Source organism: Pelobates fuscus, chromosome 12 (assembly GCF_036172605.1).
Source record: "Pelobates fuscus isolate aPelFus1 chromosome 12, aPelFus1.pri, whole genome shotgun sequence".
Classification (NCBI taxonomy): Eukaryota; Metazoa; Chordata; class Amphibia; order Anura; family Pelobatidae; genus Pelobates; species Pelobates fuscus.
In genome coordinates, this window is record NC_086328.1 from 120,441,919 (window position 1) to 120,467,438 (window position 25,520).

A 25,520-nucleotide genomic window follows, 5' to 3' on the forward strand; every position below is an offset into this window, starting at 1 on the left:
CAGAAAGAGTCCCTGTGGGTTTTAAAATTCGCCTGCTTATTGAAGTCTGCCCTTGAAGGCACAGACTAGCATTTCACTCTAGAAGAATTACTTGTCTGTCTTTTTAATTCTTTTTATGTACTTTGGTATGGTGTTTTTTTTATCGGCATTGCTTACTACTGACAGTAGTTTCCAGATTCAAGCATAGGTGCCCATGAAGGCACACACTAGCATTGTGACAAGCAGCATACCGATATCACCAATACCATAACCACTACCTGTTTACACTCTACTAACAGTCCTCTTTAGGACTTCACTCCTCACAAGCTCTAGTAGCCGCTGTACTGTGTTCTGAGCTTCTACTTGCCGAGAGTCCCCCCTGGCATAGTATAGCAACCATTACGTTATAATACTATGTTGCATTCTGGTGACGTTTGCTACAAATCGCTCTGATTTTCAACCAGTCCTCTATTTTGCTACTATCCTCCTATACACACACAGGCCTAGAGTAAACCTCAGTATTTGTATCTATCTATTGTATATAGTTTGACGGTTTCTTTATTGTTATCGTTTATACATTGTTAATTGACTATAAGTATCTCTTTGTCTGACCATCTACATCTCTCAGTGTGGCCATACTTTGTCTCCATCTAGTGGCCATTATATATATATTCCTTATATAATTCTTATTAAAAGTTACGTTTTAAACTACCATTCATATCCCAGTGTCAAGAGCTTGTCCTCTCTCCTTTTCTATTACTTATCTGGGTTCATGCCCTGCTCTTTCAGCCCTTGAGAATCTACACACTATTCTCCCCCCAACCCCTTGTCCACTTTCAATACCAGACTGACAGTGCAGAACTTAAAAATGGACGAAATAAAAAGAATGCCTGACCTGTCTCTGTCAAGGACACGACTCTTGCACTGCACATCAAAGCAGACGTTAAAGTTTCACTATTGTCACCTGAACATCTACAGCAAGCATGTCAAACTCGCGACCCACGGGACCGCATGCGGCCCACAATGGACATCTTTGCGACCCAGCGAGCCGCGAGTGCATGCTTAGTGTTAAAGCAGAGTAGGCACCTGCTTTCTCCACATTGCAGGTGCCTACTCTGCTAAAAGTTACCATGTTGGGGAGGAGAGGTTCCTGGCAGCAGCGAGGGAGCTCAGCCTTCATGCTCCTCGCGTGCGCTGTCTGTAGTAAAGCCGGGCGCCGGAATATGACGTCATTTTCTGGCAACCGGCATCACTAAACTTGCACGCCAGGGAGCAGTGAAGAGCAGGAAGGCTGAGCTCCGGATAGAAGAGGGCCCACACCAGCTCCCAAAGGTAGGGAGTAATAAATAAAAGGATGTGAGTGCAAAAATGTGTAAATGGCTGTGTGTGTGTGCCTGTCAGTGAGTGAGTGTGTGTTGGTCAGTGTTGCATTGGCTGCGACTGGACAGTGGAGTACCTGGAGTACCTGGAGGCACGCAACGCCACGTCACATTCCAACATGGCATTGACGTGTTCCACCTTCACAGGGTATCAAGAGTTAGTGAGAGGATCAGAGTGCGGACGGCGCCATTTGGGGTATACAAGACAGACTTCGGAGTCGCATACTGGCAGCGGCAATGTGAGTGGAGTCTGCTTGTTGGCTAGAGGGGGGTACTGGGATTTAGTAAAGGGCAATGCTGTTTTTTTTTATTTTTACTATGTTTCTATGAAAATTTAAGGTTTGTTTTTTTTTGATGCCTACATAAACCTTGTTTATGTGGCCAATGCTAGACTTGGAGTTTGACATGCTTGATTTACAGCTTAATGTTCACAAAAAAAGGCAGTGTTTACATTGCTCAATAGGAACACTAAGAGTAACAATCACTCAGACGGCCACTAGAGGTGCATTCTGGTTCAGTGCAGCACAGACTTTTTCTGCATCTCCACGCTCTGCAAGAAGGCCCGGAACTGAGCAGCAGGAAATGCTAGCAGAATGCTTGGTTTTATAGCGAGAGGTATTAGCAGTAGAAAGAGATAAGTGCTTATGCCATTGTACAGAACACTGGTGAGACCTCACTTCGAGTACTGTACACAGTACTGGAGACCGTATCTTCAGAAGGATATTGATACCTTAGAGAGAGTTCAGAGAAGGGCTACTAAACTGGTTCATGGATTGCAGGATAAAACATACTAGGAAAGGTTAAAGGATCAGGAAAGCAAAGCGGTTTTCCTGCTCAAGTGGTTAACGCAGTGAAGGAGTTTAAGAATGCGTGGGCTAGGCATAAGGCTATCCCAGCTATAAGATAAGGCCAGGGACTAATGAAAGTATTTAGAAAATTAAGCAGACTAGATGGGCCGAATGGTTCTTATCTGCCATCACATTCTATGAACTTTCCGCACAGAGATTCATTGAGTCAATGCATCTCTATGAGTAGATGCTGATTGGCAAGCGCAGCATTTTGCCATGGGCAAGATTCTCCCAATTGGATTAGCTGAGATCATCAATTGCGATTATCTCAGCCAGGGAAGTGGATCGGAAGAGGGGCTGTGCGGCACTAGAATTATACTATAGAGTCAGGAATACACGTTTTTATTTCTGACCCTATGGTGTTCCTTTAATAATAATATTATTATTTGTAAAGTGTAACAAATTCCACTGCACTGTTAAACTGTTATCATATAGCAAATCAAATAGCTTGTGCAATGAACTAGCAAAAATGCCAAAAACACAAGGTAAAATGCTTCCTAGTTTATGCAGTTATGTGAATGATGGCACACACAGGATTCTTAGTCTGAGTGTATTGTGGGAGTTGCATGCATGTGAATCAATCACTGCACAGAGAAAGAGGTAGATAATGGATATATTCCAACACGAACATTAATGTACATCTTCAGCTAAATTGTAACTATACATTTACTACTGCATTGCGTAGATAACACTATTTTCTTTTAAGTACCACGATCACTTCATTGAATTTCAAAACTAGAAAACAATCTACTTCATATCAGATTCATAAACACTTACTAGAGACACACACACACACATATTAACTGAAACTTACCAATGCACCCATTAATAGTTTTGACCACATTTGAAAACATTATTATAGAGACACTCCAACCATCATAACTACCACAACAAGCACCATAGCCACACTCAGTCACTTTAGTTCCTGCTTCCCAGCTTCAAACTTTTGGGTGTTTGTAGTGAACATGCGACAGCGCACTCTGTGGACACCAGGTAAGAACGCAAAACAACTCAAAACGTTCTAAAACGGTTTCATACTTACAATGGAGGCACCATGGCACTCGTAGCATGCAACCACAGCAGAGTACCATTAGGGCTAGTTATCCTTACTTTTAAGTGATGCTATTTTAGCCTAGGCTCGAGTACCTATTGGCATCCTATATTTTTGAACCTTCTCATCCTGGGGAGGATTTATTTTTGTGGGTAGGAGCTTTTCTCTGTACTTTTTCGAGATACAAGTGTGTGGGGGCGATATACAGCCTTAATTGGGTATTGGTATTTCCATGTAATTCCTGACTACACCCACCTTCCTGTGTACAGATACCCTTACCCAACCTTCCCCCTCCTCTCCCCTTCCCCTTACACCTGGTTACGGTCTAATACATATATTTATTTTATTTATTGCATGTAATGATTCTTTATAACAAGAGAATCATTGGGGTATCACCATGCCGCGCATTTATTACAGCTCATTAAAAAAGTCTTTGAAAGGCAGGTGCTCTGCGTTGAATTACCAGGAAGGTGTTTTAGAACACATTTATAAAATTGCCAATTTCTATTGAAAGCAACACTTTTAAACAATGAAACAAAGAGGACTAACTCTATCCACATAAGGCACTTCAGTAAGCGAACGTTCTTTAAATGTTTTGATTGTTCCTTTAAGTATTTTATAATTGGGCAGTGAAGTGTCCCTTTAATGCACTTTACTCTTTGGTTGAATTCCTTGAATATTCACTGAAGAACTTTGAGTATGGTAATGTTAGAAATGTTAGAAACTTATTTCTAACTGCAGAGTTTACTTCTGCATTCTTAGATTCAGGGTCCCCCTGGTAATCATAATATAAAGAATAAGTAGATACTTTCATTTCAACCTTCAAACCCATGCTGTGCCAGTCTCACTGGGGCTACCGTTTCTGCCTTGGCTAAGCTCCTCATCTCTGATAAGCTTAGTCAACACAAGGTTTCTTCATAAAGTAGCACTGGGAGTCTACCACTACAAATTAGAATACAGGGATCATTTAGTGTCCTCATGCAGAGCATGAAAATGACAAATTCAGTCATGCACTAGAAAGTATCGATTAGCTGTTTAAATGGCAGCCACTAGTAGATTTCTTAGGGACAAATGTAAGCATTGCCTTTTCATAGGAAAGGTAGCATTTACAAATAAACGTCAGAAACAGCCTCTTCGAACCAAAACCACATTAAGCTGTAGTGGTTTTAATGCCAGGAATGCACTCTCCCCAAGTCAGTAATCAAACGATTTAAGAATTGTTTGACAACTTATCTTGGGTCCACCAAGTGCCCATCACCTTCTGCAAGGAGCTTCCATCAACTCCACTGAGCTAAGCCCTGTTTTGCAGGGTCATCTAATGGGCTGAGAGCGTCAGGTGAGAGTTCTCAGCCAATGAGCGTCTCAATGCACCACCAAAACGCTGAGCTCAATACTTCTGGGTGTAGTTTAGACTCCATGCCAGTGGACACGATCACCACTAAAGCGGGTTAGATTGTCACTTTAAACAAGCTTGTTTGTGCTTTAAAATGATAAACACTACAGAATACACACTGATGTTAAATAACATTCACAAAAGAAGGGTGCAGAAAGCAAAATACTACATTGACTTAGTTAGATATCCTAATCAAAGGCTCTGCAGTGTCAATGCTCAAGTGGCCGCCATTTACTAGCAACGTTTATATACCTCTAACCACACATCTCCTGGCTTTGACTCATACATCCTCCAGAAAAAAAAAAAGTTTATTTTTACGGCACAATTTCTCCTGCTCTTTAATCACACACATGAAACTGCTGCAGGCTCTAGCAGGTAAGTAACACTACATGAGATGAGTTCTACATTAAAAACACACTGTGCAAAAAGGATTTTTTTTTTTTTTTTTTAAACATAGACTTCTTTTCAAGGAAGTGTGTAGAGTGGTTGTGTGCATCTCAGCCAGTGGATGTGTGGCTATTGCTGGGGAAAAAAGTGTTTTACTTCTAAATAACAGAAAATGTAGTAAGGAGACTGCCTGGCATAATCTATTCACTCACACTGGGAGGTGCCAGAGCACTGCTGCTGGAACGATTCCTTTAAAGCTGCTTTGCCCCCCCCCCCCCCACCCCCTCAGCTTATAAGTAATTAATAAAGATAGAATAGATCCCAGTGCTGTATTCACACATGTGAGCGAGAGTACAGCTCTGACCACAGCTCTATTGTAGTTGTGAAGTGCCAAGAGCAGAAAAAGATGCAGGAGAATCAAAGTGTCGGCGCCTAACAAGGACAGGCAAGTAAATCTCCTTTCCCTGTTGCCACCAGACCCCAGCAGTAAGATATGCAAAGAGTCCAGACAGTGACAGGGCCATTTTAACCATAGTATACCAAAAGGAGAGAAGTTGTATACAGCCTTTATTTAATTCAGACAGAGGAGCCACTTACTGGCTTATGTACTAAAATGTAAATAGTATGGAAATCAAAGTGAATTTCATATTTTAGGCAGAATACTCTGAACATGGAAATATAGTTGGCTTTGTTGTTTGTGTTTTTATCCAATTTAGGTATTTTGACAAAAAACTTGGAATGCACTTTGAAATCCTGACAATTCACAAATAATTTTTATTATATAGCGCCAACAATTCCATGGTGCTTTACAATGGGTGGACTAACAAACATGTTATTGTAACCAGTTTGACAAATTAGTGAGAAATCCTGTAATGTGTGTAATAGCGTGATCTAATAAGTTATGTTGGAACATGCCCACTCCCAAGGCTCTCTGGGTGTATCTGCTGGGGGGGGGGGGGGCGGCTCTCTGGGTGTATCTGCTGGGGGGGGGGGCGGCTCTCTGGGTGTATCTGCTGGGGGGGGGGCGGCGGCTCTCTGGGTGTATCTGCTGGGGGGGGGGGGGCGGCTCCTCTCTGGGTGTATCTGCTGGGGGGGGGGGGGCGGCTCTCTGGGTGTATCTGCTGGGGGGGGGCGGCGGCTCTCTGGGTGTATCTGCTGGGGGGGGGGCGGCGGCTCTCTGGGTGTATCTGCTGGGGGGGGCGGCGGCTCTCTGGGTGTATCTGCTGGGGGGGGGGCGGCTCTCTGGGTGTATCTGCTGGGGGGGGGGCGGCTCTCTGGGTGTATCTGCTGGGGGGGGGGGCGGCTCTCTGGGTGTATCTGCTGGGGGGGGGGGCGGCTCTCTGGGTGTATCTGCTGGGGGGGGGGGGCGGCTCTCTGGGTGTATCTGCTGGGGGGGGGGGGGCGGCTCTCTGGGTGTATCTGCTGGGGGGGGGGGGCGGCTCTCTGGGTGTATCTGCTGGGGGGGGGGGGCGGCTCTCTGGGTGTATCTGCTGGGGGGGGGGGGCGGCTCTCTGGGTGTATCTGCTGGGGGGGGCTCGGCTCTCTGGGTGTATCTGCTGGGGGGGGCTCTCTGGGTGTATCTGCTGGGGGGGGCTCTCTGGGTGTATCTGCTGGGGGGGGCTCTCTGGGTGTATCTGCTGGGGGGGGGCTCTCTGGGTGTATCTGCTGGGGGGGGGCTCTCTGGGTGTATCTGCTGGGGGGGGGCTCTCTGGGTGTATCTGCTGGGGGGGGGCTCTCTGGGTGTATCTGCTGGGGGGGGGCTCTCTGGGTGTATCTGCTGGGGGGGGGCTCTCTGGGTGTATCTGCTTGGGGGGGGCTCTCTGGGTGTATCTGCTGGGGGGGGGCTCTCTGGGTGTATCTGCTGGGGGGGGGCTCTCTGGGTGTATCTGCTGGGGGGGGGCTCTCTGGGTGTATCTGCTGGGGGGGGGGCTCTCTGGGTGTATCTGCTGGGGGGGGGCTCTCTGGGTGTATCTGCTGGGGGGGGGCTCTCTGGGTGTATCTGCTGGGGGGGGCTCTCTGGGTGTATCTGCTGGGGGGGGGCTCTCTGGGTGTATCTGCTGGGGGGGGGCTCTCTGGGTGTATCTGCTGGGGGGGGGCTCTCTGGGTGTATCTGCTGGGGGGGGGCTCTCTGGGTGTATCTGCTGGGGGGGGGCTCTCTGGGTGTATCTGCTGGGGGGGGGCTCTCTGGGTGTATCTGCTGGGGGGGGGCTCTCTGGGTGTATCTGCTGGGGGGGGGCTCTCTGGGTGTATCTGCTGGGGGGGGGCTCTCTGGGTGTATCTGCTGGGGGGGGGCTCTCTGGGTGTATCTGCTGGGGGGGGGCTCTCTGGGTGTATCTGCTGGGGGGGGGCTCTCTGGGTGTATCTGCTGGGGGGGGGCTCTCTGGGTGTATCTGCTGGGGGGGGGCTCTCTGGGTGTATCTGCTGGGGGGGGGCTCTCTGGGTGTATCTGCTGGGGGGGGGCTCTCTGGGTGTATCTGCTGGGGGGGGGCTCTCTGGGTGTATCTGCTGGGGGGGGGCTCTCTGGGTGTATCTGCTGGGGGGGGGCTCTCTGGGTGTATCTGCTGGGGGGGGGCTCTCTGGGTGTATCTGCTGGGGGGGGCTCTCTGGGTGTATCTGCTGGGGGGGGGCTCTCTGGGTGTATCTGCTGGGGGGGGCTCTCTGGGTGTATCTGCTGGGGGGGGGCTCTCTGGGTGTATCTGCTGGGGGGGGGCTCTCTGGGTGTATCTGCTGGGGGGGGGCTCTCTGGGTGTATCTGCTGGGGGGGGGCTCTCTGGGTGTATCTGCTGGGGGGGGGCTCTCTGGGTGTATCTGCTGGGGGGGGGCTCTCTGGGTGTATCTGCTGGGGGGGGGCTCTCTGGGTGTATCTGCTGGGGGGGGGCTCTCTGGGTGTATCTGCTGGGGGGGGGCTCTCTGGGTGTATCTGCTGGGGGGGGGCTCTCTGGGTGTATCTGCTGGGGGGGGGCTCTCTGGGTGTATCTGCTGGGGGGGGGCTCTCTGGGTGTATCTGCTGGGGGGGGGGCTCTCTGGGTGTATCTGCTGGGGGGGGGCTCTCTGGGTGTATCTGCTGGGGGGGGGCTCTCTGGGTGTATCTGCTGGGGGGGGGCTCTCTGGGTGTATCTGCTGGGGGGGGGCTCTCTGGGTGTATCTGCTGGGGGGGGGCTCTCTGGGTGTATCTGCTGGGGGGGGGCTCTCTGGGTGTATCTGCTGGGGGGGGGCTCTCTGGGTGTATCTGCTGGGGGGGGGCTCTCTGGGTGTATCTGCTGGGGGGGGGCTCTCTGGGTGTATCTGCTGGGGGGGGGCTCTCTGGGTGTATCTGCTGGGGGGGGCTCTCTGGGTGTATCTGCTGGGGGGGGGCTCTCTGGGTGTATCTGCTGGGGGGGGGCTCTCTGGGTGTATCTGCTGGGGGGGGGCTCTCTGGGTGTATCTGCTGGGGGGGGGCTCTCTGGGTGTATCTGCTGGGGGGGGCTCTCTGGGTGTATCTGCTGGGGGGGGCTCTCTGGGTGTATCTGCTGGGGGGGGGCTCTCTGGGTGTATCTGCTGGGGGGGGGCTCTCTGGGTGTATCTGCTGGGGGGGGGCTCTCTGGGTGTATCTGCTGGGGGGGGGCTCTCTGGGTGTATCTGCTGGGGGGGGGCTCTCTGGGTGTATCTGCTGGGGGGGGGCTCTCTGGGTGTATCTGCTGGGGGGGGGCTCTCTGGGTGTATCTGCTGGGGGGGGGCTCTCTGGGTGTATCTGCTGGGGGGGGCTCTCTGGGTGTATCTGCTGGGGGGGGCTCTCTGGGTGTATCTGCTGGGGGGGGCTCTCTGGGTGTATCTGCTGGGGGGGGCTCTCTGGGTGTATCTGCTGGGGGGGGGCTCTCTGGGTGTATCTGCTGGGGGGGGGCTCTCTGGGTGTATCTGCTGGGGGGGGGCTCTCTGGGTGTATCTGCTAGGGGGGGGGCTCTCTGGGTGTATCTGCTAGGGGGGGGGCTCTCTGGGTGTATCTGCTGGGGGGGGGCTCTCTGGGTGTATCTGCTGGGGGGGGGGCTCTCTGGGTGTATCTGCTGGGGGGGGGGCTCTCTGGGTGTATCTGCTGGGGGGGGCTCTCTGGGTGTATCTGCTGGGGGGGGCTCTCTGGGTGTATCTGCTGGGGGGGGGCTCTCTGGGTGTATCTGCTGGGGGGGGCTCTCTGGGTGTATCTGCTGGGGGGGGGCTCTCTGGGTGTATCTGCTGGGGGGGGGCTCTCTGGGTGTATCTGCTGGGGGGGGGCTCTCTGGGTGTATCTGCTGGGGGGGGGCTCTCTGGGTGTATCTGCTGGGGGGGGGCTCTCTGGGTGTATCTGCTGGGGGGGGCTCTCTGGGTGTATCTGCTGGGGGGGGCTCTCTGGGTGTATCTGCTGGGGGGGGCTCTCTCTGGGTGTATCTGCTGGGGGGGGCTCTCTCTGGGTGTATCTGCTGGGGGGGGCTCTCTGGGTGTATCTGCTGGGGGGGGCTCTCTCTGGGTGTATCTGCTGGGGGGGGCTCTCTCTGGGTGTATCTGCTGGGGGGCTCTCTCTGGGTGTATCTGCTGGGGGGGGCTCTCTGGGTATATCTGCTGGGGGGGGGCTCTCTGGGTGTATCTGCTGGGGGGGGGCTCTCTGGGTGTATCTGCTGGGGGGGGGCTCTCTGGGTGTATCTGCTGGGGGGGGGCTCTCTGGGTGTATCTGCTGGGGGGGGCTCTCTGGGTGTATCTGCTGGGGGGGGGCTCTCTGGGTGTATCTGCTGGGGGGGGCTCTGGCTGTATTTGCTGGGGGGGGCTCTGGCTGTATTTGCTGGGGGGGGCTCTGGCTGTATTTACTGGGGGGGGGGCTCTGGCTGTATTTACTGGGGGGGCTCTGGCTGTATTTACTGGGGGGGGCTCTGGCTGTATTTACTGGGGGGGGCTCTGGCTGTATTTACTGGGGGGGGCTCTGGCTGTATTTACTGGGGGGGGCTCTGGCTGTATTTACTGGGGGGGGCTCTGGCTGTATTTACTGGGGGGGGCTCTGGCTGTATTTACTGGGGGGGGCTCTGGCTGTATTTACTGGGGGGGGCTCTGGCTGTATTTACTGGGGGGGGCTCTGGCTGTATTTACTGGGGGGGGCTCTGGCTGTATTTACTGGGGGGGGCTCTGGCTGTATTTACTGGGGGGGGCTCTGGCTGTATTTACTGGGGGGGGCTCTGGCTGTATTTACTGGGGGGGGCTCTGGCTGTATTTACTGGGGGGGGCTCTGGCTGTATTTACTGGGGGGGGCTCTGGCTGTATTTACTGGGGGGGGCTCTGGCTGTATTTACTGGGGGGGGCTCTGGCTGTATTTACTGGGGGGGGCTCTGGCTGTATTTACTGGGGGGGGCTCTGGCTGTATTTACTGGGGGGGGCTCTGGCTGTATTTACTGGGGGGGGCTCTGGCTGTATTTACTGGGGGGGGCTCTGGCTGTATTTACTGGGGGGGGGCTCTGGCTGTATTTACTGGGGGGGGCTCTGGCTGTATTTACTGGGGGGGGGCTCTGGCTGTATTTACTGGGGGGGGGCTCTGGCTGTATTTACTGGGGGGGGGCTCTGGCTGCATTTACTGGGGGGGGGCTCTGGCTGTATTTGCTGGGGGGGGGTCTGGCTGTATTTGCTGGGGGGGGGTCTGGCTGTATTTGCTGGGGGGGGGGTCTGGCTGTATTTGCTGGGGGGGGGGGTCTGGCTGTATTTGCTGGGGGGGGCTCTGGCTGTATTTGCGGGGGGGGAGCTCTGGCTGTATTTGCTGGGGGGGGAGCTCTGGCTGTATTTGCTGGGGGGGAGCTCTGGCTGTATTTGCTGGGGGGGGAGCTCTGGCTGTATTTGCTGGGGGGGGAGCTCTGGCTGTATTTGCTGGGGGGGGAGCTCTGGCTGTATTTGCTGGGGGGGGGGCTCTGGCTCTCTGGGTGTATTATGGGGGATGGATATAATTCGGCCCCAGGCTCACCCCTCCATATCCCGCTCCGGTGTAGAGCTCTCAGGCCGCAGTCAGGACCCCGGACCCGGAGACCGGCAACCAATGTCCTGACGATCCCCTGACAGCCCAGTCTCAAGGAGGCCGCCATCTTCCCGCAGCCTTCACAGGACCCCGGAGAGGCTGCCCTAACTGTGCCTGACAGCTGGGCTGTGACTAGGACCCCAGAGAGAGGCTGCCCTAACTGTGCCTGACAGCTGGGCTGTGACTAGGACCCCAGGAAGAGGGTGCCCTAACTGTGCCTGACAGTTTGGCTGTGACTAGGACCCCAGGAAGTGGGTGCCCTAACTGTGCCTGACAGTTGGGCTGTGACTAGGACCCCAGGGGGAGGCTGCCCTAGCTATGCCTGACAGCTGGGCTGTGACTAGGACCCCAGGAAGAGGCTGCCCTAGCTGTGCCTGACAGATGGGCTGTGACTAGGACCCCGGGGGGAGGCTGCCCTAGCTATGCCTGACAGCTGGGCTGTGAATAGGACCCCGGGGGGAGGCTGCCCTAGCTGTGCTTGACAGCTGACATGCTCAGTACGTCATCATAACGCGCCAGTGTCTAGCCAGGAGTGGTGTCGCCATATTTGCGCGTCACTGACTGGCCCCGCCCCTTCAGCATCAGCACAGCTCTGACTGCAGCTTCAGGAGAAGCAGAGACCTGGGAGCAACATTACCAGACCCAACCCAGCTGCCAGAGCATTAACATGTAACATATACACTGTAACCAGACACTACACCTGAAACCAGAACCACACATACAGAACCAGGCTCAGAACCAGGCAGCAGCACAACCCCAAACAGAACCAGAAACACACACAGAACCACAAACACACACAGAACCACAAACAGAACCAGGCTCAGAGGGACCCAGGCAGCAGCACAACCACAACCACAACCACACACAGAACCAGGCTCAGAGGGACCCAGGCAGCAGCACAACCACAACCACAACCACACACAGAACCAGGCTCAGAGGGACCCAGGCAGCAGCCCCAGCAATCTGCCAGCATGTATTACTGCAATGGAGATAACTGCAACCAGACTGACAATGCCAAGGTATTCACAGTCTATTTATAATACTTCCTGCAATACACTGTGATTTATTATATTCTATAGCAGCCTTAGACAGCACCAATATAATGTATAATAATGTACCAAGCACATATACTGGGTTATTATACAGTGTGAACTGTCAGGACTTTTAGAATTTTCTAATTCTAATGCCAAAATTAGGGGTGAAACATATTCAGGGGCTAATTCACTAAAGAGCGGATTGTAGTTACCGTAGTTATATAATGAATTGCGCGGTTAAGGCTAAAACAAGCAAGCTGGGAATTTTTCCTGGTCTGCTTTTGTGGCCTCAGTTTTGCGTTCACGACAGTTCAGTGTTTTTAATAAATCGCTGCATGGGCTAAAATGCAAAATTCATTTTAAATTCCAAGCAATTTGCACTTTAGTGAATAAGTCTGATAATCTGTTTCACGATGTTTAAAGGGAACATTCGGGCACCGTAGCAACTTAATCTGTATGAAGTTGTTATGGTGCCAGGAGGTCACTGGTATGTGCTTTCCTTTAGCGGTTAACCCCAAAGTCTTTAACACACCAGCTTTTAGCTCTGCTCCTCTCGTTCTACTTATTTTAATAGGAAGTGTCGTCTCCTCATTTATAAAAACGACTTGAGAAAATATTGTACAATACTCAAGCCGTTTTGTGAATAACGAGCTACTGATTGGCTTGGTGTTCTCAGACAATTTGCAGTGCATCCCTATACAAGTCTTCCTGTTTAAAGAATCAGAGAGAAGAAGGAGGTCAGGGTCATTGTGTTGGATACACAACTTTGGGGTTAAATTGTTTTATTTTGAACAGATTATTTTACTTTTTATTTTAAAGAAATAAAAGCTATAAAATTTAAAATCGTCAGCATTCGCAGAATTCTGCACTTTGATCAAAGTAGAAGCTTACACTGCATATATATATATATATATATATATATATATATATATATCTATCCAAAGCTAATCTTCTGTTACTTGTAATTCAAGTTTACCAAATCAGGGTTCAGATGCAAAGTTCAGAATATAGAAACCATTCTTTCATCCACACTCATAAAATGAGAATTCTATCTATACTATCTTGCTCAATTCATAAGGAATTGCTGATTTTAAAAGTGAATTGCAAGTTTTCTCTACAATTATGGAGCTCTGGTATAAAACGTGCAGATTCTTTTTCCATTATCCACGATTGAAAGCTTAGAGCAGGGGTGCCCAAAAGATGTCGATCCTCAGATGTTGAAGAACTAGAACTCCTATGATGCTTTGCATGCCTTTAGAATGACAAAGCATAACGGAAGCCGTAGTTTTAAAACATTGGGGATCTACCTTTTGGGCACTCCTGGCTTAGATAATCGCTCCACTGGTGATGCTTATTAGTGATATTCCCACTAGCTTCAAGGCTGTTTTATGTGGTATTCTCAAGTGAATGGTTAACATGACAGTATGATGAAAAAAATCTTCAGATCCCTGCTCACATTATTGATAGTACCATGATGAACCATGTGTTCGGGAAAACGTCCTTGTGACTTTGTAACTTACAAGTAACCGATTGGTGAGGGCAAAAAGTTACAACGAACAGAGGTCTTGTCTCCACATTCAGCCTTTTTTCCCTAAACCAAATTTGTGCAGTATCCCACAACTCTTTATTGTAGTCTTAAAATTGTGCTTGAAAAGTGACAGTAATTTGACATTTTGATTATAGGATAAAGGGCATCCAAGGAACTTGATCCCAGAGTTATGCAGACAGTTCTACAATTTGGGTTGGGTGACAGGAACTGGAGGAGGTATCAGTCTGAAGTATGGGTGAGTTATCTATTGTATCTATATAAATCTTTCAATAAATAAGCAGAGTGTCGAAATTGGATTACTGACTTTTTTATTTTATTTATTAAGGTAAGAGAAGTCCTGACATGTGTTTGTCAAGTACTCTTCTGTTACAGATTAACTGTGATCGTAACTGTCCATTATCTCCGTTTATTTGGGACTGCACAAGCAGTGATTACAGATTTAAGTGTTTGAGGTCAGCTGATCACTTGGTCACAACTAGGCTCTGTTTAGATGGCGATATCTATCTACTTTCCTCTCTGTCCTTATAGTACCGTTGAGGCTCCAAGTTTGCCTATTCATGCCATTTTAGTTGAGGAAATCTAACCTCATTTACAGGTTGCTCTGTCTGTAAATAGTTATTATTTATTTATTTATTTATTTATAAAATATTTTACCAGGAAAGATACATTGAGATTTCTCTCGTTTTCAAGTATGTTAGAGACATGCTGGTGTACAAAACATGTTGCACAGTGTTACTGTTTCTTTTTCTGCATATAATGTTCTATTTTCTGCATATAGTTTTTTTGTATTTGTATTATTTATCATTTTAGGGAGTTTTTATTTGGTTTTGTGTTTCTCAAGTGTTTCTTCGGGTAGTTTTCCAAATGATCTGTTTGTCTTGACAAAACTTCTTGTAGGTACACAGATTAAACAATACATGTGGTTCAAGCTGTGTAAAATAATTTGCTATTGGATAGATGTTTTCTTAAATACTATTTTTTTGTTTTTTTTACTGTAATAAATTATAACTTGGGTAAATGCAATGTGACAGTCATATATCTTGACCCGAAAACACCAAAAGAATTGCATAATTTAAATTATAACCCCCCTCTGTGTATCATGGCATCTTCATAAATACATATTACATGACATTAAAGTTTTGGGGCTAACCACATTTTTAATTTTCCATCAAAGAAGTATTACAAAGGTAAATATGCAAGCAACAAAAAATTATAATGTACAAAGGAGAATGAAAGATCCATTTAAACTATTAAGGGCTTTTTCAATGTGTCGAGAGGTGGATGTGTTGGAGCCTGAAGGTGTCAAACTAGAATTGCTTGTTTTGCTCCCCAGTCAGTTCAGAGAGTGGGCTGGACATACTTTGTCATTTCGGTAATGTTCAAAGTAGCAGTCCCAGATGTGTAAGGAGAATGTGACAAAACAGATCGGGACAGCCTTACAGGCTACAGGCAACCTCTGGCACACTTTCTGTGGAACCTCGAATTTCTCAGTGAAACCAGGCAAACGACTATCAGTATTCCTCTGGCCTCATAATAGGGAAACTATTCTGGTTTCTATTCGTGACTGGCATATAAAACAAATATATACAGGGACCACTATTTGCTTCCTGATCTTTATTGTACATTTCTTATACACTGCGTGCAGAATTATTAGGCAAATGAGTATTTTGACCACATCATCCTCTTTATGCATGTTGTCTTACTCCAAGCTGTATAGGCTCGAAAGCCTACTACCAATTAAGCATATTAGGTGATGTGCATCTCTGTAATGAGAAGGGGTGTGGTCTAATGACATCAACACCCTATATCAGGTGTGCATAATTATTAGGCAACCTCCTTTCCTTTGGCAAAATGGGTCAAAAGAAGGACTTGACAGGCTCAGAAAAGTTAAAAATAGTGAGATATCTTGCAGAGGGATGCAGCACTCTTAAAATTGCAAAGCTTCTGAAGCGTGATCATCGAACAATCAAGCGTTTCATTCAAAATAGTCAACAGGGTCGCAAGAAGCGTGTGGAGAAACCAAGGCGCGAAATAACTGCCCATGAACTGAGAAAAGTCAAGCGTGCAGCTGCCAAGATGCCACTTGCCACCAGTTTGGCCATATTTCAGAGCTGCAACATCACTGGAGTGCCCGAAAGCACAAGGTGTGCAATACTCAGAGACATGGCCAAGGTAAGAAAGGCTGAAAGACGACCACTACTGAACAAGACACACAAGCTGAAACGTCAAGACTGGGCCAAGAAATATCTCAAGACTGATTTTTCTAAGGTTTTATGGACTGATGAAATGAGAGTGAGTCTTGATGGGCCAGATGGATGGATTGGTAAAGGGCAGAGAGCTCCAGTCCGACTCAGACGCCAGCAAGGTGGAGGTGGAGTACTGGTTTGGGCTGGTATCATCAAAGATGAGCTTGTGGGGCCTTTTCGGGTTGAGGATGGAGTCAAGCTCAACTCCCAGTTTCTGGAAGACACCTTCTTCAAGCAGTGGTACAGGAAGAAGTCTGCATCCTTCAAGAAAAACATAATTTTCATGCAGGACAATGCTCCATCACACGCGTCCAAGTACTCCACAGCGTGGCTGGCAAGAAAGGGTATAAAAGAAGAAAATCTAATGACATGGCCTCCTTGTTCACCTGATCTGAACCCCATTGAGAACCTGTGGTCCATCATCAAATGTGAGATTTACAAGGAGCGAAAACAGTACACCTCTCTGAGCAGTGTCTGGGAGGCTGTGGTTGCTGCTGCACGCAATGTTGATGGTGAACAGATCAAAACACTGACAGAATCCATGGATGGCAGGCTTTTGAGTGTCCTTGCAAAGAAAGGTGGCTATATTGGTCACTGATTTGTTTTTGTTATGTTTTTGAATGTCAGAAATGTATATTTGTGAATGTTGAGATGTTATATTGGTTTCACTGGTAAAAATAAATAATTGAAATGGGTATATATTTGTTTTTTGTTAGGTTGCCTAATAATTATGCACAGTAATAGTCACCTGCACACACAGATATCCCCCTAAAATAGCTATAACTAAAAACAAACTAAAAACTACTTCCAAAAATATTCAGCTTTGATATTAATGAGTTGTTTGGGTTCATTGAGAACATGGTTGTTGTTCAATAATAAAATTAATCCTCAAAAATACAACTTGCCTAATAATTCTGCACTCCCTGTATATAATCCGCTCTACAGCTCCCATTATTTACCCGGAGTTTTGGCATTGCACCATGTTTGCTCAAAGTAAAATTGATAATGTTATAAACTCCATATTAAAGTGTATCATCTCTGCCAACTTAGGTCTCAATTTAATATTGTTTGAAAAGCATTTCTGGTTCATTATATATTGGATAAGCTTTTGAAATGATTTAATATTCAGCAAAATATTTTAATGTCATATTTTGATATTTATTTATATATATATATATATATATATATATATATATATATATATATATATATAAAATTTTTATTTCAGGTTTACATTTTTTTTATTTTGAAATATATATGAATATAATTTAAATAGCATATACCAACAATATTAAATCAAGGCCTTATTCACGTCAAATTAGGTTAGCGCCTATTTATGTTTGACTTGCATTCTGCACAGATTTGTGGACCCTTTAGGCAGGAAGCTATTGAGGTCCAGCTCTGGAGCAGTTTGTATGTGCATTCTGTAACTGTTTCACTAGAGGTCACTACACATTAAGTTTAAAACATTCTTTGAACTGAGCAGTTATTCATTGGCATTCATATAAGTATTTTATTTAATATGTGACAGTGTTTTATGAGCTAAATATATGGGTTGACTGGGCATCTTGTGATTTTTGTAGTTTTGCAACAAGTAAATGCTAACATGTTGACTACTTCTGATCTATAATGTCATTAATCTGAATTTGTACCCCTGATCCAAAGTAGAGCCATTCAGGAACAGAATGTGGAATGTTACTACAATCACAATAGTTTACAGTCTAATAGTAACTTTTTGAATAGGAGTTCTAAAGATAATAATGGTTGCATTCTATGGGATAAGTGTATACTATGTTTCTTACTCAAAGGGTTTTCATTTGGATGTTCATTACCATAGATCTAGACCGTTTAGTCACTAAAATGGGAAATGTGGAGATTTCACAGGAGAATTACAGATGGAAAGTCAAACTTGCCACCAAGTTGGATTAAATGGAATCTCCACCAAAACTGTTTTTGAGCTCTCTCTTCTGGTCTGCAGTTAGCGGTTTCCTTGTCCGTTCTCCTCTATTCATAGTTTAGTGAATTTATATTTCTGATTATTCTAATTTGTTTGGTTATCTTTTCTTTTTCCCCACCCATGTTTTCCAGGGACGAGATTTATATTGCACCTTCTGGGGTCCAAAAAGAAAGAATTCAGGTACGGAATTAATGGTTTCAAGATATTACTTCTTAAAGGGACACGATAGTCACCAAAACAAGTTTTACGTAATGAAGCTGCTTTTGGTGTATACATCATACTCCATTCTCTGCCATTTAGGAGGTAAATCACTTTTGTTTCTGTCCGTCCAGCATAGCGACACTTCCCTAACCTCCCCTTACTGTGACTCAGCCTGAATGAAAAAAAAGTGATTTCAATCAGATGTCACTTACTTTAAAAGTTTTTATATAAAAAAATCAGGGTGCCTTACCTATCAATCCACACACACAGACTGCTGTTCCCACTGCTAAAAACCGTGAGAGGGTGCTGCACCGAACTGTACCTTTCTTGGGAGTCTAAAACGCTGGTTTGCTAAACCGAAGGCTTGCGGCCTTCACAAGGCTGAGTCACGGGGAAGCAGCCGATCCCCGGGCTCATAAGCTATAGCTGAGACCCCTGCCTATATAGACATGCTTGATATTATCCTGTTTCCGTAGCTAGCAATTTTTTGTTTCTTGCATGTTTGCAGCTTAGCCTGTTAACCTATCCAAACTGCCTGTCTCCTAGCCACTCACTCACCATTATTTGTTTGCAGCTAGCCTGTATCCTGAACAGTGGCTGGGTGGTCCCGACCAGTCACCTTCTTCCTATTATAAAATTGTGCCTGTCTAATCCACTACCCCACTTGTCTTATATGTTGTTACGCTGGAGGATTGCCGTCGGGGTAACTAAAGTGCATTTGTACCATTCATATGCACAGCAAAATTTTTTTAAAAAAGTGTTTATATCCTGCTCTGCAGGTTCTAGCAAGCTATTAACAGCGCAGGAGATTCAAATTTCAGTTAAACAGAATTTGCAATAAAGGAAGTGTAAACATTAGATCTTTCTTTACAGGAAGTGTTTAGGAAGGCTGTGCAAGTCGCATGCAAAGAGGTGTGACCAGGGCTGTATAAACAAACTGATTTAACTCCTAAATGGCAGATAATTGAGCAGTAGGACTGCAGTGGCATGATCTATAAACCAAAACTGCCTAATTCAGCTAAAGTTGTTTTGGTGACTATAGTGAGTGTCCCTTTAAGGTTTTGTGGGAGTCAAGATTAAAGACTGTTATTTAAGTATTAAAACCAATATTTGTGGGAGACCCTGACCGGACTCCCACAACTGCCCCCACCACCACCACCACTCTGTTTACCCTCATCTCTCTAAGCTATCTCTCTCAGCTATTGCCATGCTCTGCTCATCCAATTCCTCTCCATGATTGAATAATTAAATACATATTATGTCCTACTTTTGCCAGTGATCATATCTTGTTAGAAACTATAAATATTTTTTATGCTAAATATTTTGTTTTTCCCACAGCCTGATGATTTGTTTATTTGTGACATTGATGAAAGAGACATCAGCTGTCCTCCGCCATATAAAAATCTGAAGAAAAGCCAGTGCACACCGCTTTTCATGAATGCTTATACCATGAGAGGTACATGTCCTTTCTAATCACTGAGACTGCATTACTGAACATGCAACCAATGTAGAAATAATATGCACATTTGTAATTAATGAACATTTAACAGTTTTTTGGAACTATCCATCTACCAAGCGTTGTGATACTGATTGATCCTTATACGTACAAGCTTTGTATATATGGTAAAAATGTTTATTTGTATTTAAATAAATACATATCTATATTTTTGTACTACTTTACTGCTTATGCAGTGTACTGCAAGCATGCACATAATACCCACCAGGGCTAAATTTGTACTTACCAGTGGCTGGAGGCAAGTGGAAATTTTGAGCGCTATACATCACATTATACATGCCGTTAGCATTTTGACATTTTTTTTGGTCTGCACATTTTATTTAAAGGGACACTAGTCACCAGAACAACTGCAGCTAAATGTAATTGTTCTGGTGCCTACTGCCTGGCCCTGCATGATTTTTAAAGGGACACTCCAGGCACCCAGACCACTTCTGCTCATTGGAGTGGTCTGGGTGCCAACTCCCACTACCCTTAACCCTGCAAGTGTAATTATTGCAGTTTTTCATAAACTGCAATATTTACATTGCAGGGTTAACTCCACCTCTAGTGGCTGTCTATTAGACAGCCACTAGAGGTCACTTCCTGGGTTCTAGCACAGGTTTCCTGTGCTAGAGCGTCGCTGGACGTCCTCACGCTGTGTGAGGACCTCCAGCGTTGCTCAAAACCCCATAGGAAAGCATTGAAATGATTTTTCAATGCTTTCCTATGGGGAGACATAATGCGCATGCGCGGAATTTCCGCGCATGCGCATTAGGTCTCCACGGCCGGTGAGCGAGATTAGTGTCGCCCACCGGCCGACGTAATCACTAGGAGGAGCGTCGCGGAGGCGGAGACCTAATGCGCATGTGCGGAAATTCCGCGCATGCGCATTACGTCTCCCCATAGGAGACGTAATCCCCTTCAGTAACCGGGGATTGGTGGGTGGGAGGGAGAGGGACCCTCCAGTGCCAGAAAAACTGATCGTTTTTCTGGCACTGGAGTTTCCCTTTAATATAAACACTGCATAGTCAGAGAAAAGGCAGTGTTTAGTTTGAGAGACTTCCACAGGCGGTGTCCCTAGGCAGCAGATGGCCACTAGAGGTGCTTCTTGGGTCAGTGCTGCCTATTTTTGACATGTTATGTGAGTGTTTGCAGCTGCAAACAATCTGCACAATATAATAGTTCTCATCTTTCCAGGGGCTGGCGCTGTGATACACACTCACTCGAAGGCAGCGGTTATGGCTACATTGCTTTTCCCAGGAAAGGAATTCCGGATTACACACCAGGAAATGATTAAAGGGATTAAGAAATCCACTTCTGGGGGCTATTACAGGTACAACCCAATCTCTTTCTAGCTGTGTACGTTTCCAAAATGTTCATAATTGAAATTTTATATCCTCTGCTCCGCCACCTTTTGGTTCTGCTGTCTATTTGTCTCCGGGTGGCTTTATTTGCTAGAAGCTACATCACTGTTGTACTCTCTCAGATGTGGGAGAAGGCAAAAACGGTGATCGATTCTATGGCTCTTTGATCAGTTAGACACATGTACCCGTTAGTTGTCTGGAGGGACAACTGAGGGGAAATGGCAAGATGCAGCAGGTGGAAGATACTTGATCCTCTGCTTTCTCACATCTCCCCAAAAATTGACCTCTTCATACCACATAATGGTCCTGACTTCCTTGTGATCTCTTTATTCACATTGAGTTCTGAGTGAAATTGTATCTGTTTGTTTTATGTTTATAATTTTGGGTATATGTATGCTTGTTTCTATTTTTGTGGACATATGAAGAACATTCTAATAATCCTGATTTTAAATGATTTCTGCCAGATATGATGATTTGTTAGTGGTGCCCATTGTGGAGAACACTCCAGAAGAGAAAGACCTGAAAGATCGTATGGCACGAGCAATGATCGAATATCCCGACTCCAGTGCTGTTCTTGTACGCCGCCACGGGGTCTATGTCTGGGGAGACACCTGGGAAAAAGCAAAAACAATGTAAGCGTTTTCCTAGTGGGTCCTACACTTGGTCTTAATGTTTACATAGAGTAAAATAAGATGATTATCACCTCCAAGATATATAAATTAAAGGTACCTATGGAAGCTGAATTACTCTGCAAAATTGGTGTTTATGATGAGCTCACCTTTTGTGCATGGATGATACACTTTGATTCACTGTAAAAAGTTTCTGTTATTAGATTGTAATTTACCATCAAAACCTGTGTGTTTGTTTTGAATTCTAGTTTATTGATTTTTTTTTTTTTATATTTTTTTCTTTTTTTTTTTTTTTTAAAGATTATGTATAAAAAAAAAAATAACAAAGAGGCTTACTGCAAAGTAATTCCAAAAACAAGGACTTTTTTATGAAGAAAAATGGATCCAAAGATGAACCTTAAAGCGACACTAAAGACATCCAGTTAACTATCTCAAAGAGGTGCTCTGGGTGCAGTGTCCCTCTTTAAAATTAGCAATGTAAGCAAACACCAGTGGCAAGAGCTCTTACAACAGGTTTAGTTCATTTAGCACCAGCATTATTTAATTTGATTCCTATGTTAAAATTCGTGTAGGATCCACCAATATTGGGGTACTGTGGCGTAGTGTTGGGCTGAACACGAAATGGCTATATGGTGGAATTGAATCCACATTTGTTTGCTGAGATAGGTGATGTAGCCCTGCACTATTTAAAACTGTATGTTTGTGTGCGATGTTACTGTAAATTGACCATGTAAAGTTGGTGGCATAGTCTCATCACTGTCGTCCGATCCTCTTTTGGTGACGGCATGTGCAATGTATATGAATAAACTTCCTCGCATCACATCGATCAGCCTGTAAAGAAATGGTTATGCTGCCATTTCCTGTAATCTCAATCTCCCCTTTCTCTCTTCAAGGTGTGAGTGCTATGACTACCTGTTTGATATCGCTGTGGAAATGAAACAACACGGCCTGGACCCTTCAGCTCTCCCTGGTGAAGAAAAAGGAATAGTTTAATGCCTTCAACCTTGATCAAAGCAATTTTACCATGATACGTAGTCCTTGAGCTAACAGAACTTTTGTACAGTGGAGTGAGAAAAATTTCACTCTCTGCATATTTGTTAGCCGTCTCTCCTCATTCATCCATCGGTGATATCCTCATTGGTTTTATGCTCTCCGTATTAATGATCTAAACACGTACAGACCCGTTGGTGTAGCACTAGTGGTCGGTTATTAACAAACTATGCGCACATAGTTGAGTCCCTCAAATGCTTATAATTATAATTTTTTTACATTTTTTTTAATTATTATTTGTAAGTAGAGATCAGATTGTCATAAATGCTGTGATACGTTTCCTTGGGTAGACTTTTACAATAGCTATCTAAGGCAGTATGGGGAAAACATACCCGTGCCGCATTATCCGTTGCTCAGCTTCCTATAACATGATCTACCTCAAGCTGGGGGATTCTTACAGTGTTCTTTAAATTCAGCACATATTTAAGTGAAGTACATAGCACAGTGCACCCCTTGTTTGAGGATTATGCTAGACTCGTATGTCTGCAACAGTTTTAGCAACTTAATGAGTTGGAATATGGCATGACGTGGCGAAATCAGAACGCGCAGTTAAACAGAACTGTAGTGTTTGACACTTTTAGATTTTCATATGAACATTTGTCTTTTCTGCATAAAAATACAAATGCCCTATTGGCCAAAAACATGCCAACCACTAGGGTTTCGAGCAGCAAAATTAAGCACAATATGACTAATGCTGAGCATTTAAGATATATATTGACGAAGCTGGTGATCGATTTACTGCCCTGTTGTCTTGGAATAATCATTGGTGTTGTACACTTTTTAGCAGTGTGATGTTGTTGAATGCATGATGGGTTGAATTCTCTTAATATATAATTATCTGTTGTCTCCTATTGTTATTAAACAAAACATCACAAATCACTACCTCTTGTCTTCTAGTGTTTTTGCATCTTGATACGGTTAAATGAGGCACCCCAGGCACATGTGAAAGCAGGTCTGTCACTTCTGAGTATTTCATAAAGCTATATTTTTATAAAATACTTACATTCACGACATTGGAATTTCAGTGAAATTATTTGTCTTGTGGGCAAGTCTGAGGTTGACAAAAGGCATGGGTGCGCTGTCAACGATTGTCAGATTCCAGTCATTGTCACTGTTGTCAGCTGAAGGAATTGGGCATTGTCTCATGCTCCAAACATCTCTTGTGCAATCTTTAGATGGTAAGTTTGTTTCACTTCACCAACTGTTCCCGTGTGTCACGCGTGTTTTCTTAGAATTAAACGTTTGTCTTGTTCCCCTATCGTACAGCACTGTTGAATGCTGTGTTGGCGCTATATGAATCATTGTAATTGTGCGAGAGTACAGAACTAGCGAGGCTCCTGGCAGATGAAGCTCCAGAAGATGAAGAAAGATCTCTGGGAGAAAGATGGCAGCCACTGCAAAGGACCGCGTCAAACTAACACACCCCTAGCAGAAATATCGCCATCGGGGGGGTTGTCTTTGCAAGATATGCAAAGACCTTAAAAGTGACAGATCCACTTTGAATGCAATGTGTAGGTTAGGCGGGTGGGTTTATTATTATTACACAAATATTTTTTTAGCTTTATGTACGCACCCTGTTTACTATTAACTCTCAATCTGCAGTTTGTAGTGCTTGTTGGTTTTTTTACAGTAAAAAAAGCTGACCGTTAAAATACAACTTCCAGAAAGCCTTGATGTGTTTGTAAAACACTTGATTGAGCAATATCACAAATAGTATAATTAAAACCTCTGTATACGTAGAAACCACTACTTGTTTCGAAATAAGTAGGAAGTGTGTGTGTGTGTGTGTGTGTGTGTGTGTCTCTTGCTTAATATAGCAAGGTAGACAATGTGTATCAGAAACTTGCAGATAGTACATTCAATAGTAAAACATGAAGTTATACTGAATAAAAGCTCCCAAACACCAAGAGATGCACTTTTACAATTTTTGTTGGAATCTAATGTTTTTCTGTTGCCTAGCTATAGTAAATTTACATTTCATTGTTTCCTTTTGAAATTCTAACACTTTTCAACCTTCCATGGCTGCTACTGTTGGGGGGGGAGAAAGGGCCACAGTCCAACCAGAAACAAATATTTGCTAACTAATCAATCTTCGCATAACATATAGACAGATATCTTCCTCATAATTTCAGGCCACAGAACTCCATGACTTAAAGAAACACTTTAGTGTTGGGAATATAAAGATGTATTCCTAACACTGTGTTCCTCTGCCCCCACATCCCCCCTAAGCTTTGTAAAGGGTTAAGTAACCTTTTCTTCACTTTCTCGATTCCAGCGCCAGTATCCCTCAATGCTGGGCTGTGCACCTAAGAACGAAAAAAAAAAAAAACAACCTACGCCAGACCACTGAAAGGCACCGAAGGACTTATGGGACAAATGTTTAATGACACTAATAAAATGTAGCTTTTATTGGATATATAAAAATAGTCAAGGACACTCTGTATATAAATACACATGTGAACCTCAATGCTCTCCTACGGGATTTTCCTTGATGTTGGATGTCCTCATGCAGAGTCAAACTTTGTGAAACTCCAGGAATCACGTCTGGTGGCTGTTTGGTAGGCAGCCACTAGAGGCAGTCTTAGAACTGCAATGTTTTACACTCCACCCAGACCAATGAGATGAATTGGTCTGGCTGCTTATAGTTTCCCTTTAATACTTTATCCTCTGAAGCTCTATTCACATCGTAGTTCGCCCAGAATTCCTTCAAAAATAGTCTGTAGATTTCACATTGACCACGATATTGTCCTGTCTTCCTTTTACCTTGATCCAACATCAAAAGACGAGATGTGTATAATCTGGATGTGGTGAGATCTTTTAAAATATATCGGGATAAGGAATTAGGAAAATCTGACTATTCATCATCCCTTTTGGTCATAATAAGGGGGTAACTGCCTCTGTTTCCACCATTACAAGATGGATTATGTCTACTCTTTTAACCCCTTAAGGACACATGACAT

At 45.5% G+C, this 25,520-nt stretch overlaps 2 protein-coding genes across 4 annotated transcripts in view; one reads left to right on the forward strand and one right to left on the reverse strand.

Moving 5' to 3' along the window:
* Positions 1-11,217, reverse strand: part of PDHX (pyruvate dehydrogenase complex component X) — a 98,040-nt gene extending 86,823 nt beyond the window's left edge. Inside the window, exon 1 of the mRNA XM_063437893.1 lies at positions 10,985-11,217. Coding sequence (XP_063293963.1) covers positions 10,985-11,102 — 118 coding nt within the window. The 5' untranslated portion in view covers positions 11,103-11,217. The remainder of the gene's footprint in view (positions 1-10,984) is intronic.
* Positions 11,218-11,556: 339 nt separating this feature from the next.
* On the forward strand, positions 11,557-23,442 carry APIP (APAF1 interacting protein). Of its 3 annotated transcripts, none has more exons than XM_063437897.1 (8): positions 11,557-11,853; positions 11,972-12,054; positions 13,753-13,853; positions 17,953-18,001; positions 19,361-19,478; positions 20,715-20,850; positions 21,346-21,513; positions 22,404-23,442. In XM_063437897.1, the coding sequence occupies exons 2-8, from the start codon at positions 12,007-12,009 to the stop codon at positions 22,501-22,503; spliced, it is 720 nt and encodes a 239-aa protein (XP_063293967.1). In that variant the 5' UTR covers positions 11,557-11,853; positions 11,972-12,006; the 3' UTR covers positions 22,504-23,442. The 3 variants fall into 3 exon arrangements, with proteins under 3 accessions (XP_063293967.1, XP_063293966.1, XP_063293968.1); XM_063437898.1 differs by having other exon boundaries at positions 11,709-11,869; positions 11,910-12,054; XM_063437896.1 differs by having other exon boundaries at positions 11,558-12,054.
* Positions 23,443-25,520: the final 2,078 nt, after the last annotated feature.

What these genes read in the sequence shown, in the direction of transcription:
- APIP (XM_063437897.1), top strand. Translation starts at nt 12,007, where the DNA reads ATGTATTACTGCAATGGAGATAACTGCAACCAGACTGACAATGCCAAG. An exon ending in GGTATCAGTCTGAAGTATGG is followed by an intron (nt 13,854 to 17,952) that starts GTGAGTTATCTA and finishes CATGTTTTCCAG; the next exon opens with GGACGAGATTTATATTGCAC. An exon ending in GAATGCTTATACCATGAGAG is followed by an intron (nt 19,479 to 20,714) that starts GTACATGTCCTT and finishes TCATCTTTCCAG; the next exon opens with GGGCTGGCGCTGTGATACAC.